The sequence below is a fragment of the Drosophila innubila genome, assembly GCF_004354385.1.
Source record: "Drosophila innubila isolate TH190305 chromosome 2R unlocalized genomic scaffold, UK_Dinn_1.0 1_C_2R, whole genome shotgun sequence".
NCBI lineage: Eukaryota > Metazoa > Arthropoda > Insecta > Diptera > Drosophilidae > Drosophila > Drosophila innubila.
The window spans coordinates 8,052,335-8,066,401 of record NW_022995374.1 but is presented as its reverse complement, the minus strand read 5'-3'; the positions used below and the strand labels follow the sequence as shown (position 1 = coordinate 8,066,401).

The window sequence follows — 14,067 nt, the reverse complement described above, 5'->3', positions numbered from 1 at the left end:
CGTTGAGGATCTCAACTTGCAGCTGCTTCATATGTGCAAATGCGTCTCTATTTCCCTGCGTAATATGTCTGGCCGCTTTTGGTCTGAACTCATGCATTAGGCTGTCAATAAGCACTCCCAACTCTTCCGCTATTCCGTACAAACTCTTCTGCGTTTTTGACTTCTTCGGCGCTGCATTTGGCGAGGTCCCCGGACTGATATCCTCTCTGCTCCTCTTAGGTGTGTCCGTATCTGCAGCATTAAACTGGGACACAGATCGCATCCCAGCAGGCGGTGCAGATGCTGGCGCACCAGGCGGTGGCGTTCTTCCTAGCCTTGGACGCACGTTGAAATTGGAAAGAAGCTCCGCTTCGATCCTTTCTACATCTTGGCTGCCGCTCATACCCGTTCACCAATATGGGTAGTGGTTGATCCTCTTATCCGATTAATAGCTTATTTATTATTTTTATTATTATTATTATTATTATTATTATTATTATTATTATTATTATTATTATTATTATTATTATTATTATTATTATTATTATTATTATTATTATTATTATTATTATTATTATTATTATTATTATTATTATTATTATTATTATTATTATTATTATTATTATTATTATTATTATTATTATTATTATTATTATTATTATTATTATTATTATTATTATTATTATTATTATTATTATTATTATTATTATTATTATTATTATTATTATTATTATTATTGTTATTATTATTATTATTTATTATTATTATTATTATTATTATTATTATTATTATTATTATTATTATTATTATTATTATTATTATTATTATTATTATTATTATTATTATTATTATTATTATTATTATTATTATTATTATTATTATTATTATTATTATTATTATTATTATTATTATTATTATTATTATTATTATTATTATTATTATTATAATTATTGTTGTTGTTGTTGTTTTTGTTGTTGCTGTTGCTGTGTTCTCCTTCTTTGTCGAATATCCCAATTTGAATTTTATATTTGAATTCAAATTCAAGCGCTAAGTTGCGATCTTCTAGCAACTCTGTTGCGATGTTCTGGCATGTGTGTGTGTGTGTGTGTGTGTGTGTGTATGTTTTTGTGTGTGTGTGTGTGTGTGTGTGTGCTCAAGTGTATTATAAAAGCAACATACACGAGCTGCCAAGAATCCATAGTATAAAGTCAACTTACAGCGTGCAGAGCTCGTGTCCAACAAACCATCGAAAAACAAAAAACAATATAAAATGTTCAAATTCGTGTTGATTGCCAGCCTGCTGGTCAGCGTTGCCTTTGCCGCACCCGTGAGTGAAAGAAACAAAAATAAACAATACAAAACAAAGAAAGAGAAAATATATTTAAAGATCGTTAGAGAATTTATTATGTCCTGTTTGGAGTCAAGCTGAAAGTGTTAACAGTCAAGAGTTAAGAGCGCACGCATTTGGGCCGCTTTGTGCTGCGATCTGTATCGCATTTCTCGAAGCTGCCACACTTAACATTGCCACAATAGGTGCCCGTGGCGCCAGCTGCAACACATTCAAGTTAGAGATCAGTTGCAGTTTCAGTTATTGGCAGACAACTTTTACTTAAAATTTTTTGTTCGCTTTTGTCGTGTGATTAAAAAACTTAAAAAAAAAAAAAAAAATTAAAACAAAGGCAACGACACTTATCAATTTGACTTTGTATTTACATATTGTCTGATAGTTGCGCCTAGAGACGCATAGTGAGAACTCTACAATAGATAATACATTATTACCATCTATACAATTTTTAAATTTTTATTTAAATCCATTTAAAACATATCTTGTTCGCTAAATCATTAACAGAGTTCCAAACCACAATATTTTAAATTAAAACATTAAGGAAGTCAAAATTTAATTGCTCACTTAAATATTATAATTTTCAAAAGTGAACGGAACTTTTTTAAAACTAACTATAGTTTCTAAAATTACTTCAAGCGCAAAAACGATTTCAGGAATTCAACAAACTGTACTTCTGAGGTGTTAAATGTAATTTTAAAATAATGGAAAGAGTTTCCACTCAATAAATCCTAGCCTCAACTGAAAATTTCATTAATTCGCTTAAACGTGTGTGATGATCATAAATATCTTGACACGAGCGAAGCATATAATTATAAAGGAACCAGTTAGTTAATTATTACTATTATTTTTAATGCAAGTTGACAAGCGTCTTTTTGTAAATCTTCTTCACTTAACGTGAAAAAATGCAAAACAGCGCAACCAACTCGTTTTTGCGAACTCACAACCTCAGTTTGAAAGACCCTCACTGGGAGGTCTATGGAGACGACGACTGACTCATCGAGTTGTTGTCAGAGAGTCGATAACGTTAACTAGGAATATTTACAATGCAATAAATGTAGCTAAGATTGACAACTGTCGGTGTAACTTGAAAGATAGCAATTCGTTATAGTAATGATTTCATTATAGTTTTATAGGAAATGTCAACAATTAGTACTTACCTTCTGTTTATCTACTTTTCGCCTTTAGCCACAAGATGCTGATGATGCCGCGGAAAGAGCAGAATTAGAAAGAATACAGAATGAAAGTGCCCAATACTCCTTCGACAGTGGCATTAAGGATGGAATCAACGATGGCATTTTTGACCGTGAGGAGTCACGTGACGGCCAAAAAATCCTCGACAAATATTCCACCAGTGATGGTTATGGCATGCGCACAGTTCACTATTTGGTCGATGAGAATGGTTACCGTGTTGTGAAGGAAGAGGTGGAGATAATCGGCGAGGGTCCTGTCTTCAATTCAGAGGGCCAGGCCGATGTGCAGGGATCTCTCTTTGGCAAATACTCGATCATGCTGAACTCTGATGATTCAGATAAGCACTTCAAGGACATTCGCGCCTAAACTGCCGACCATTCAGTATGTCGCAAAAGTTTCTAACATTTAGAAATGAACTGATTAAAACTTTAATGAAGTACAGAAACGAATCTAATTTTTAAAATTTTGTTATTGTGTATTAAAAGACAAATTATATCCGAAAATTTATAAACAATTTTAAAATGTGATGGAATTGTTATTATTAACTTTTTATAAAGCTTTTCCAGGTTTTTTACTTGCCTTGTTTTCTCTGATTTTGCAGGTGATAGATAAGTTCTGAAATTTCCTCATATTCTTTTTATCTTGTGCGGCTAAATCTAAAAAATAAAAAGAGTATTGCAATATTTCTTTGTCGTCTATCTCAACTGTACCTTTATCGATCACAGTTTTATGTTTATGGGCTGCTATGTTTATCGAACATACAAAATCTAAAAAATCGAACTTTCTGTGGATAATCCAGTCATTTAATAAAAATCATATTAATATATATAAAAAAATAAAATATTTTCGATATTGGTAATATCTATTAGAAGAATACAGGGCTCATTATTCATGAATACAAAATATCTGAGAAATTTGTAATCTTTTTTCCTCCATCTCGAATATATGCTATTCTTCTCAAGTTATTTTCAACGCAAAAATCATAAAATATGAACAAACTTTCTCTCTCTCTCTCTCAATCACGATTTTTAGAAGAGTCTTTAGGATTTCTTATAAGCTATGTATTTAATATAAAGCATAGATTGTTATACAATTTCCATTCATAAAGCATTAACATATACATATATCGCAGAATTAATACAAATATAGCACATAAGTGTTTACAGTTTTGATTACAATATATCGTCCTGGACACACTCCATCGAGTTGTTGGCCGATTGTGTGATGATCAACGCCTTCTCGGAATCAGTTAGGTTGATAAACTTGTGCTTGGACTTGAGCTCCTGCTGGATGGATGAAAGCAAATCGGGTGAACCGCGACCGGGTTTCATAATCAGACTGTCCCGATCTCTAGGCGCAGACTGCTGGGTTATATCGGCACAACCGGCGACATCCAAAGTCGGCTCCACAATTGTTTCCATCTGCACCGATTGCCGCTTGCGGCGCACTCGCTTTGAGCCCCGGGTAATGAGAACTACGGCGGGGGATTCAAAGGGCAAAGCCTGAATGACAGTTTGAATTTCGAAAGCAGCTTGGCATAAAATATGCTGATTAAATATTTATATATTTCTTGTTTTTATGATGTCGCCTAACCAGAACGCGACCCTGTCAAAACCACTTACAAGTGAGACTGAAACCATCTTCAGCTATTCGATTTAGGCTGAAAACTTGTTTTGGTTCACTGTGCGTGGCAGGCACTTAAAAGTAATAAAAATAAAAAAAATAAAAAAATTGCATTGCCCGAATCTGCCAGGTCTTTTGAGATCCCCAACGTTGTTGTTGTCTGTTGGTTGTTTGTTGTTGTTGTTGTTGTGCCGTCGCGTTTTCCAAAGGGTGCCCCACAGTCAACGTAATGCGCCACTTACTTCCTCGTAAGCGAACAACACCAGCAACAACAAAGGTAAATAAAGCAAGACGCACACAATCGAAGCTTTTAATTTGCACAAAATAAAAAAAAAAAAAAAACTACACATAAATTACATAAGTTGGCCAAAAGCAATAAAAAAAAATAAAAATCACAATAAAATTTAAGTTATACCAAAAACCGGCAGCGTTCCCGCATTTTTGGGAGCAGTTAAAACTGGTTCGCATCTTTTCAACTGACCAACTGACCTTGAGCCTTGATTATGCAATGCCATCTTCAATCTTCAAGACTACAGTCTTCTGACAGCTGCAACAGTCTCTCTCTCTCTCTCTCTCTCTCTCTTTAACTAAGACTAGCTATCTCTCTTTTTTGTAAGATTGCCTAATGTACAAATTTGAACACCTATTTGAAATCTCAAATACAACAAGATAAGTAAACAGCTCCAGATCGCATCTCAAATGCAACAACTTGTCCCCTTAGCCAAAAAGCCAGCTACCAATAACCAAAATGACGCCGACGTCGCTGCTGTCTTCATTGTAAGTATCTGAGTGTGCGAGTGTGTGTGTGTGTGTGCTCAAGTGTATTATAAAAGCAACTTACTCGAGCTGCCAACAAGCCATAGTATAAAGTCAACTTGCAGCGTGCAGAGCTCGTGTCCAACAAACCATCGAAAACAAAAAAAAAATATAAAAATGTTCAAATTCGTGTTGATTGCCAGCCTGCTGGTCAGCGTTGCCTTTGCCGCACCCGTGAGTGAAAGAAACAAAAATAAACAATACAAAAAAAAAGAAAGAGAAAATATATTTAAAGATCGTTAAAGGATTTATTATGTCCTGTTTGGAGTCAAGCTGAAAGTGTTAACAGTCAAGAGTTAAGAGCGCACGCATTTGGGCCGCTTTGTGCTGCGATCTGTATCGCATTTCTCGAAGCTGCCACATTTAACATTGCCACAATAGGTGCCCGTGGCGCCAGCTGCAACACATTCAAGTTAGAGATCAGTTGCAGTTTCAGTTATTGGCAGACAACTTTTACTTACAATTTTTGCTGCCAAAGGGTGATTTGTCGGCACCAGAGTTGCCCAACACATTGGACGCTGCACAACTGCGTCCGTTGCAAATATTTGGACAACACTTGCCACCAATGGCGCTGCACTCGCTGTCATGCAGACACTTGGGCGTACAGTTCGTTACCTTTGTCGATGAGGGGCACTCTGCAAAAAGACAACGAACTTGGCATCACAACGAACTGGTCAATGCAATTTGGCCATGACTTACCGCCGGCCGCCAGTGTTAATGCCACACAGGCGCCAATCAACAGCAGCATTAGCAAAAAACTCGACTTGGCTAGGAGAAAGAGTAAAAGAAATTGACAGGGACTTCATATAGTAACTAATCAAAAGTCTGTATTTATATATATATATATATACTTACCCATTTTCTTAGTAGTTGTGATTGTACGTCCGCTTCGTTGCTTCACTCAACATCAACTGTTGTCGGCTCGGCTTTATATTCATGCCCAGGGTCGGCCGATCTCCGCCTACTATTCGAACCAGTTTCAGGTTGTCGTCACTTTTTTGTTCGCTTTTGTCGTGTGATTAAAAAACTTAAAAAAAAAAAGAAAAACAAAAACAAAGGCAACGACACTTATCAATTAGACTTTGTATTTACATATTGTCTGATAGTTGCGCCTAGAGACGCACAGTGAGACCTCTACAATAGATAATACATTATTACCATCTATACAATTTTTAAATTTTTATTTAAATCCATTAAAAACATATCTGGTTCGCTAAATCATTAACAGTGTTCCAAACCACAAAATTTTAAATTAAAACATAAAGGAAGTCAAAATTTAATTGCTTACTTAAATATTATAATTTTCAAAAGTGAACGGAACTTTTTTAAATTTAATATTGAAAATTTCAAAACTATAATTTCTAAAATTACTTCAAGCGTAAAAACGATTTCAGGAATTCAACAAACTGTACTTCTGAGGTGTTAAATGTAATTTAAAAGTAATGGAAAGAGTTTCCACTCAATAAATCCTAGCCTCAACTGAAAATTTCATTAATTAGCTTTAACGTGTGTGATGATCATAAATATCTTGACACGAGCGAAGCATATAATTATAAAGGAACCAGTTAGTTAATTATTACAATTATTTTTATTGCAAGTTGATAAGCGTCTTTTTGTAAATCTTCATAGCACGTGTAGCCCATTTTGTGAACTTTATAAACCGATCTGAAGTCAAAATCTGAAACATATCTCTTAATTAACGTTTCCGTTCGTGCACTCAAGCCATCGGACAACTACGACATATAACAAATACAGAAATATATACACACTTAACGTGAAAAAATGCAAAACAGCGCAACCAACTCGTTTTTGCGAACTCACAACCTCAGTTTGAAAGACCCTCACTGGGAGGTCTATGGAGACGACGACTGACTCATCGAGTTGTTGTCAGAGAGTCGATAACGTTAACTAGGAATATTTACAATGCAATAAATGTAGCTAAGATTGACAGCTGTCGGTGTAACTTGAAAGATAGCAATTCGTTAGAATCATTACGATTTCATTATAGTTTTATGGGAAATGTCAACAATTAGTACTAACCTTCGGTTTCTCTACTTTTCGCCTTTAGCCACAAGATGCTGATGATGCAGCGGAAAAAGCAGAATTAGAAAGAATGCAGAATGAAAGTGCCCAATACGCCTTCAACAGTGACATTGATGATGGAATCAACGATGGCATGATTAAGCGTGAGGAGACACGTGACGGCACAAAAGTCACCGGCAAATATTCCTACAGTGATGGTTATGTCATGCGCACAGTTCACTATGAGGCCGATGAGAATGGTTACCGTGTTGTGAAGGAAGAGATGCAGCAAATCGGCGAGGGTCCTGTCTTCAATTCAGAGGGCCAGGCCGATGTGCAGGGATCTCTAATCGGCAAATACTCGATCAAACTGGACAAAGCTGATGATGAAAAGCACTACAAGGACGCTCGCCAATAAACTGCCGACCATTCAGTATGTCGCAAAAGTTTCTAACATTTAGAAATGAACTGATTAAAACTTAAATGAAGTACAGAAACGAATCTAATTTTTACCATGTTGTTATTGTGTATTAAAAGACAAATTATATCCGAAAATTTATAAACAACTTTAAAATGTGATGGAATTGTTATTATTAACTTTTTATAAAGCTTTTCCAGATTTTTTACTTGCCTTGTTTTCTCTGATTATGCAAGTGATAATTAAGCTCTGATGTTCCCCAATATTTTATTTCTCTCGTGCAGTTAAATTTAAAAAATCAAAAAAATATTGGAATCTATATCGACTTTATAAAAAATTTAAGGAGTTGGTAATCTAATTTTCTCTGGATTAACCAGTCATTTGATTAGAATCTTAAAGTATTTATATAAAATAAAATTAAAATAATTTCGATAAGGGCAATATTTCTATATAAAAAGAATACCGGGCTCTTTATTCATCAGTTTAAAATATCTGAGAAATTTTTAATCGTTTTTCCTCCATCTCGAATATATGCTATTCTTCTCAAGTTATTTTCAACGCAAAAATCATAAAATATGAACAAACTTTCTCTCTCTCTCTCTCAATCACGATTTTAAGAAGAGTCTTTAGGATTTCTTATAAGCTATGTATTTAATATAAAGCATAGATTGTTATACAATTTCCATTCATAAAGCATTAACATATACATATATCGCAGAATTAATACAAATATAGCACATAAGTGTTTACAGTTTTGATTACAATATATCGTCCTGGACACACTCCATCGAGTTGTTGGCCGACTGTGTGATGATCAACGCCTTCTCGGAATCAGTTAGGTTGATAAACTTGTGCTTGGACTTGAGCTCCTGCTGGATGGATGAAAGCAAATCGGGTGAACCGCGACCGGGTTTCATAATCAGACTGTCCCGATCTCTAGGCGCAGACTGCTGGGTTATATCGGCACAACCGGCGACATCCAAAGTCGGCTCCACAATTGTTTCCATCTGCACCGATTGCCGCTTGCGGCGCACTCGCTTTGAGCCCCGGGTAATGAGAACTACGGCGGGGGATTCAAAGGGCAAAGCCTGAATGACAGTTTGCAATAGTTTTGGCGGAGTTTCGGGTGTTTTCGGATTGCCAATAACAACGTCGGCTTGTAGGGCACTCCGAGCACGTTCACGTTCCTCCTCCTCGCGCTCTCGAGCTGCATTCTTTCTCATTAGCTGACGGGCACGCTTCTTGAGGATCGCCTGGGCATTGGGATAGTAGGCGATTACTTCATTCAGATCCGACTTGGAGAGTACAAACAGATTGGAATAGCCTTTGGAACGGACATCAGCAGTTCGGCGATCAGCTCCATTGATGCCCAGTAGACTGATCTCACCGAAAACGGAGCCCTCGGTGAGCGTAGCAAGGACAACATCGCTGCCAGGTCCGCCCATGACTTGTACCTGGCCCAGCTTCACAATGTACATTTCCCGACCCACTTCTCCCTTGCGGCAGACAAAGTCACCCGGCAGAAAAGTCACAGCACGCAGCTTCAGCACCAGATCCCTCAGCAATGCCTCCTCACAGTCGGCAAAGAGTTGAACCTTGGACAAGGTTTGTATGTGCACCGAAATGGCAATGTCTGTCTTCAGATTAATGGGCAGTGCATCCAAGATATTGGACTCATCTAAAAGCGGAGTAGTTAGCACAATTCAAGATTGGTTTTTCTTCGGCTTCAGCTTACCCAAAGTGCGCTGCTGTTCCCAGGTGAACTGGAACCACATCTTAACCCGTGACTGCACCTCCTGCGAGAGATTCAGTCGCCTCATGTACTCCAGTGTCTCATCCTCCAGCTGGCGATACTCGTGCCTATTCCGTGTCGCCGTCGAAATGATGTCTCTAATCTGGCCAATGAGCAGGGCGAACACAAAGACGCCCATTAACCAGGCTATGGTCATGAAAACATATTCACCCTGTCGCTCCGGTTTGGGATTCTTGCCAATCGATGTGGCCGTCTTGGTTGCAAATGCAAAACATCGCACATAGGGATGACCCTTGCCACTGAAGACCCAACGATTCTTTCCCAATCCCTGATAGTCGCTGTATGCGTAATACAAGGCGGCAGTTATATGGATCATGTAGAGCATATAAGTGAGGGTCTTGGCCACCCGAACCTGTAAGAATTATCCCAGTCAGTAAATACATTTTTGCAGCTGGAGAAACTTACAAAATGTGGTGAGGAGATGACACGATCCAAGAGACGGAATACCTCCCAGAAGCTCTGAACTTTGAAGAAACGTGGAAAACGTAACCAAACTGCACCTGTGCCATATCTCAAATAGAATAGCTCAAGAGGCAACAAGGCCAGGATGTCCAGCTGTCAATAAAATAAAATAACAGACGTTAGGAAATTCGCAGAGACTGTAAATAATCATTATATCGAATTTTTTTTCAATTCAAAACAAGTGGGATAGGCTATAGTTGCTTATTTTAATATGTATAAAAGTACTTTAAAGAAATTACTGCCTTAAAAAAAACTACTGCATACTTTTAGGCGAAATAATAACTTTATTAATAACTTTGGTTAGCTATTACTCCCGTTCTACTTGTCCGATCTTGCTGTGGTTAAGTGAGATTATAGAAAATATTAATAGATAACGTTTATTACCATAAAAACTGTATTATCTTAAAAACTGTGGGTGTGGTGGTTTTTCGCGATTTGCTGGGGCGAAGGAGGGCGTGGCTTAAATTTGAAACAAACTTGATCTGCGTGGAGTCTATAGAAATCTGTGTGCCAAGTTTGGCAAATCTATCTCTTATAGTCTCTGAGATCTTGGCGCTCACACGGACGGACAGACGGACAGACAGACGGACAGATCTATATCGACTCGGCTGTTGATGCTGTTCAAGAATATATATACTTTATGGGGTCGAAGATGCCTCCTTCTCCCTGTTACATGCATTTCAACTAATATACTTATTTTGTAAGTAACGGGTATAATAAAGGTAATCATTATATTGAACTTTTGGCTAAAAATTATACTTGATTTTTATCCTTACCTTAAACTGCAGCTTCCTCATGTAGTTTTTCCTTGTTAGATTCTTGTTCTTCACCCAGAATCCCTCAAAAAGATACATGACACGATGCTTGAAGAATACGACGTCCAGGAGATAGATGATATCGGCACAGAAATCACAGGCGAGCCAGATGTTTGTATTCTCCTTGGTCTGAAAGGGAAACGATGCACGGAGTGGAATGACCCAAGCGTTGTAGAGAAAGGACAATGAGACCACACATAACCAGGATATGTAGATCTTGCCCTGTGGATCCAGAGTACGCTCATCATTGTTGGCGCCACACAGACTCGAGCACAGCCAGACATTGGAGCGTGGAGTGTCCGCCTCGAAGAGACGTCCACGATGCGGCGACTGTCCGGCGGGCACCAGACGCACCTTATTTCCTGGCGATGGATGCAAACTCTTGGTACTCGCATGTAGGGTCACCTTGGTGGGTGGCGGAGTCGGTGAACTGGTATTGCTCGAGGAGGGAGTGGGTGGCAGTTCAATTCGTGACTTGACCTTGTTGGCACGTGCAGTGAAACGTCGCACCAGATGACGCACTTGATCCCGCAGGAACTGTTGACTCTGCGAGTCCAGGCTGCCCGCACTGCTGGGACGTTGTGGCTCCGTTTCGACAACGGCGACGATTTCACTCTCATTGAGCGAGGAGGAGCGTGTGGTGCGCATATTGCGATCATTGTTCTGCTGCTCCGGCGATTCATTGTAACAGATCTGCACATCTTGTTCGTCCTCATCCGCCTCCTCCATGGGCTGCGAGCTGTCGTCACACAGATCCGGCTCCTTCTGCTGTGACGTTGGCTCTAGGATCACCTGACCGGTGGCACTTTGCAGCTCTGCTGCCCGTTGAGCTGCAATTGGATCCGGTTCAGGCACCGCACCCGGCAGAGGAGTCATCTCTATGTACTGGGGCTGCAGCACCCGCCTCACGCTGTCCGGACTGACCAGTGGCTTCTCGTGCTTCAGTATGTGCTTGACCAGGGCATGGGTGCTCTCAATGTTGCTGCCCTGGCCAGAGCGCTCGGCGTCCAGGCAACCGATGCGTCCATTGCGAAAGTACAAACGGGAGTGATAGAATCTTGGACTGTTTGGACGCTGACGGCGCTGTGGCGCCTTATAGGCATTGATTTTAAAGCTAATCCGCTTGGCCGGACTGGGAGTCTTGTTCTCCTTATCCCGCTTGCGATGACTAGACGACTGCTGCTCCGCCAGACGCTCCAGTTCCTTCTCGCGCTGCAGCAACTGCTCCGTGGCGCTGACAAACTGCTCAATCTCCTTGATATCCTTGGAGATCTCTTCCAGACTGCGTCGCACATTCGCCTCCTTCTCACCCGGCGTCGAGTAGCGACGCTGCGGCTCCGGACGCGTATTAATCACATCCCGCATAAACGCATGCCGCTCCAGCGTCTCACAGAAACGCGGCGATTGCGGCCTCTTGACCTCCCTTGGTGTGCTTGCCATGCGTTTCAGTTGGCAGTGTGTAGCCTCCGGCTGAATGTCGTCGTATGCAAAATTCTCCAAAATGTTCGGTGATGACTTCAACAGTGCTGCAGTCGCCTCCGTATCGAGCTCCACGCTGCGCTGGTTCAACTGCGAATGTGACAGACTTTAGTCGTTTACTCGAACTGAACTGTGCGGCAAGGCAATCAAGCTATTGGCCCGGCCAGCACGCAATTGCAATAAGCACAACAAACACACACACACAACAACTGATGCCTTGCATGCTAATTGCTTTGGGACGCCCGCACAATCACTATCAATCGATTTAATCGAGCAGCGCCCCATCGCCCCAATGTCTCATCTATCAGAGGCAGCAGACAATCCAATATAGCTGAGTACGTGTATCTGCCATCAGGGAACTCGCGTGCCGCGCTTTTTTTGGTCGCCGAAGGACATTCAACCAACCCTCTTCCAACTTTACAGGGTCTAACAACTATATTATAAAGGTTGTGAACTCAAGAGACTCACAGATTAAGTGATTAATCATGATAAAATCATGAGACAAACTTAAATTGATTTTTTTTTATACATATATTTATGCACGACTAAAAGCAGTCGGCAAAGAAAAAATTACTAAGTATAAAAATTAAGTTAAGAATTCCAAATTAAATTAATACTAAATATAAATTATGAACTGTACAGAAAAATAAATTAAAATAAGATTTTGAAAACAGATTAAATGCTTAAATCGTTGATCAAACCAATATTAGACTTTATGGAACTCAACTAATGCTGAAAAATGATCGATATGATCGTTACCATATTTTTTCCTCACTTGAAAGTATTTTTCTTACCCAATTCTAAGGCACAGTACACTAAAAAAAAAGGGTATTGTCTTAAGAGAAGTTTATAAAATATACCTATTTATATATTTTATAGATACCGCCAACACTAAAAACTTTTAATAAGCATCAATGCTCTTATTTCTGATTAATATTATTAAGATGACATATTTATTTTACTTTTCTGTCAGTACTACAGAGCGTTTTAATCATTATAAAATAATATAGCTTTAGACAAATTAATAAATTTATCATATCTGTTGTATTAAAGTCTTCTGGTAATAAGTTCAAAGAATCTTTACAAGAATTTATGGAATGAAAAAATATATTTAAGTTTGTCTATCGAATGCTAAATATTTAAATATCAGTCTTTGTTTTCTACAACTGTTTATAGAAAATTCCTTAGCATTTACTGTAAAATATATCTAACTAAAAATTCCTGTTAGGCCATTGAATCTTCGGTGTACCAAAAAAACATTCATTTAACTTTGTTGTGTTTCTTTTACCTTACGAAAGCGCCGCTTGCTGGCCATTTTGTTGTTGTTGCAGATGTTGTTGTTGTTGTTTACTTTCGCGCAAGTTCACTGCCAGTTCAAAGTTCAGGGTCATGCGGCTCAGTTCACCGTTGTGCTGTCCGTCTGTAATTAAAGTGAAGTTGTTGCGTGCCACACGCGGCGTATGATTAATGCACAATGTTTCTGCGACGTGTTTTTATCAGTCTTATCAGCTGCCCTTTGTTGCCATATGCTAAATGTTATTGATTTTTCCCAGAGCTGCAATTTGGCCGCCATTGAAGTTCGTTTGCTCAATTTTAGGTGTTCAAATGCCAAAGCTCAACAGGTGTGCGCCTTCGTTGAAAATGTTACAAAATCAATCTGAAGTTTACAATTATCAAAGCTGAACAAGTCGAGTTTCGTTAATTGAGGGAAATCACGGCACTTTCTTCTTGTTTTCCACTGCATTTTGCACTTGCATTTTAGAAATTACGCAGCCACAGCATAAGGACTAGAGAAAATGTTGAACTCACCTCCTCGGCAGCTGACAGACAACGAACCAAGAAAGCGATGATAAGCACTTGGACTTGATTTTGTTTTGGCTACAAAGGATCGCGCACGCGCCATTACTGTGGCACAAAAACCATTTGTAAATGATTGAAAACGTAAGCATAATTAGCTATATTTACTGAACAGCTACGTATTTATCTGCATATCAATATACAATTTAAAATTCTATAAATATAGGTATTGTTTTCCGCTAAGTTCATTCGAGCTCATTCTGTTATTGTCAGTTTAACATGCAGCTGTAACATTTTGAACCGTAAT

General features: G+C 38.8%; 4 protein-coding genes across 5 annotated transcripts; 2 read left to right on the top strand and 2 right to left on the bottom strand.

Annotated features, from left to right (window-relative positions):
- The first annotated feature begins 1,183 nt into the window (after nucleotides 1-1,183).
- On the top strand, nucleotides 1,184-3,042 carry LOC117783910. The gene is made up of 2 exons (XM_034621479.1): nucleotides 1,184-1,306; nucleotides 2,510-3,042. The coding sequence occupies exons 1-2, from the start codon at nucleotides 1,250-1,252 to the stop codon at nucleotides 2,879-2,881; spliced, it is 429 nt and encodes a 142-aa protein (XP_034477370.1). The 5' UTR covers nucleotides 1,184-1,249; the 3' UTR covers nucleotides 2,882-3,042.
- Nucleotides 3,043-3,554: 512 nt separating this feature from the next.
- Nucleotides 3,555-13,586, bottom strand: LOC117783904 (cyclic nucleotide-gated cation channel beta-3). 2 transcript variants are annotated; one of them, XM_034621473.1, is made up of 6 exons: nucleotides 13,252-13,586; nucleotides 10,446-12,053; nucleotides 9,613-9,762; nucleotides 9,130-9,559; nucleotides 8,483-9,072; nucleotides 3,555-4,017 (listed from the first exon to the last, which is right to left on the bottom strand). In XM_034621473.1, the coding sequence occupies exons 1-6, from the start codon at nucleotides 13,276-13,278 to the stop codon at nucleotides 3,688-3,690; spliced, it is 3,135 nt and encodes a 1,044-aa protein (XP_034477364.1). In that variant the 5' UTR covers nucleotides 13,279-13,586; the 3' UTR covers nucleotides 3,555-3,687. The 2 variants fall into 2 exon arrangements, with proteins under 2 accessions (XP_034477364.1, XP_034477363.1); XM_034621472.1 differs by lacking the exon at nucleotides 3,555-4,017 and having other exon boundaries at nucleotides 7,838-9,072.
- Nucleotides 5,003-7,555, top strand: LOC117783909 (larval cuticle protein A3A-like). The gene is made up of 2 exons (XM_034621478.1): nucleotides 5,003-5,128; nucleotides 7,023-7,555. Exons 1-2 carry the CDS (start codon nucleotides 5,072-5,074, stop codon nucleotides 7,392-7,394), a joined length of 429 nt encoding a protein of 142 aa, XP_034477369.1. The 5' UTR covers nucleotides 5,003-5,071; the 3' UTR covers nucleotides 7,395-7,555.
- On the bottom strand, nucleotides 5,183-5,897 carry LOC117783911. The gene is made up of 4 exons (XM_034621480.1): nucleotides 5,810-5,897; nucleotides 5,654-5,722; nucleotides 5,416-5,589; nucleotides 5,183-5,351 (listed from the first exon to the last, which is right to left on the bottom strand). Exons 1-4 carry the CDS (start codon nucleotides 5,811-5,813, stop codon nucleotides 5,251-5,253), a joined length of 348 nt encoding a protein of 115 aa, XP_034477371.1. The 5' UTR covers nucleotides 5,814-5,897; the 3' UTR covers nucleotides 5,183-5,250.
- Nucleotides 13,587-14,067: the final 481 nt, after the last annotated feature.

What these genes read in the sequence shown, in the direction of transcription:
- LOC117783910 (XM_034621479.1), top strand. Translation starts at nt 1,250, where the DNA reads ATGTTCAAATTCGTGTTGATTGCCAGCCTGCTGGTCAGCGTTGCCTTT. An exon ending in GCGTTGCCTTTGCCGCACCC is followed by an intron (nt 1,307 to 2,509) that starts GTGAGTGAAAGA and finishes TTTCGCCTTTAG; the next exon opens with CCACAAGATGCTGATGATGC.
- LOC117783909 (XM_034621478.1), top strand. Translation starts at nt 5,072, where the DNA reads ATGTTCAAATTCGTGTTGATTGCCAGCCTGCTGGTCAGCGTTGCCTTT. An exon ending in GCGTTGCCTTTGCCGCACCC is followed by an intron (nt 5,129 to 7,022) that starts GTGAGTGAAAGA and finishes TTTCGCCTTTAG; the next exon opens with CCACAAGATGCTGATGATGC.
- LOC117783911 (XM_034621480.1), bottom strand. An exon ending in ATTAACACTGGCGGCCGGCG is followed by an intron (nt 5,590 to 5,653) that starts GTAAGTCATGGC and finishes GTCTTTTTGCAG; the next exon opens with AGTGCCCCTCATCGACAAAG. An exon ending in ACCCTTTGGCAGCAAAAATT is followed by an intron (nt 5,352 to 5,415) that starts GTAAGTAAAAGT and finishes AATGTGTTGCAG; the next exon opens with CTGGCGCCACGGGCACCTAT.
- LOC117783904 (XM_034621473.1), bottom strand. Translation starts at nt 13,278, where the DNA reads ATGGCCAGCAAGCGGCGCTTTCGTAAG. An exon ending in TCATCTCCTCACCACATTTT is followed by an intron (nt 9,560 to 9,612) that starts GTAAGTTTCTCC and finishes TAATTCTTACAG; the next exon opens with GTTCGGGTGGCCAAGACCCT. An exon ending in GGAACAGCAGCGCACTTTGG is followed by an intron (nt 9,073 to 9,129) that starts GTAAGCTGAAGC and finishes CTCCGCTTTTAG; the next exon opens with ATGAGTCCAATATCTTGGAT.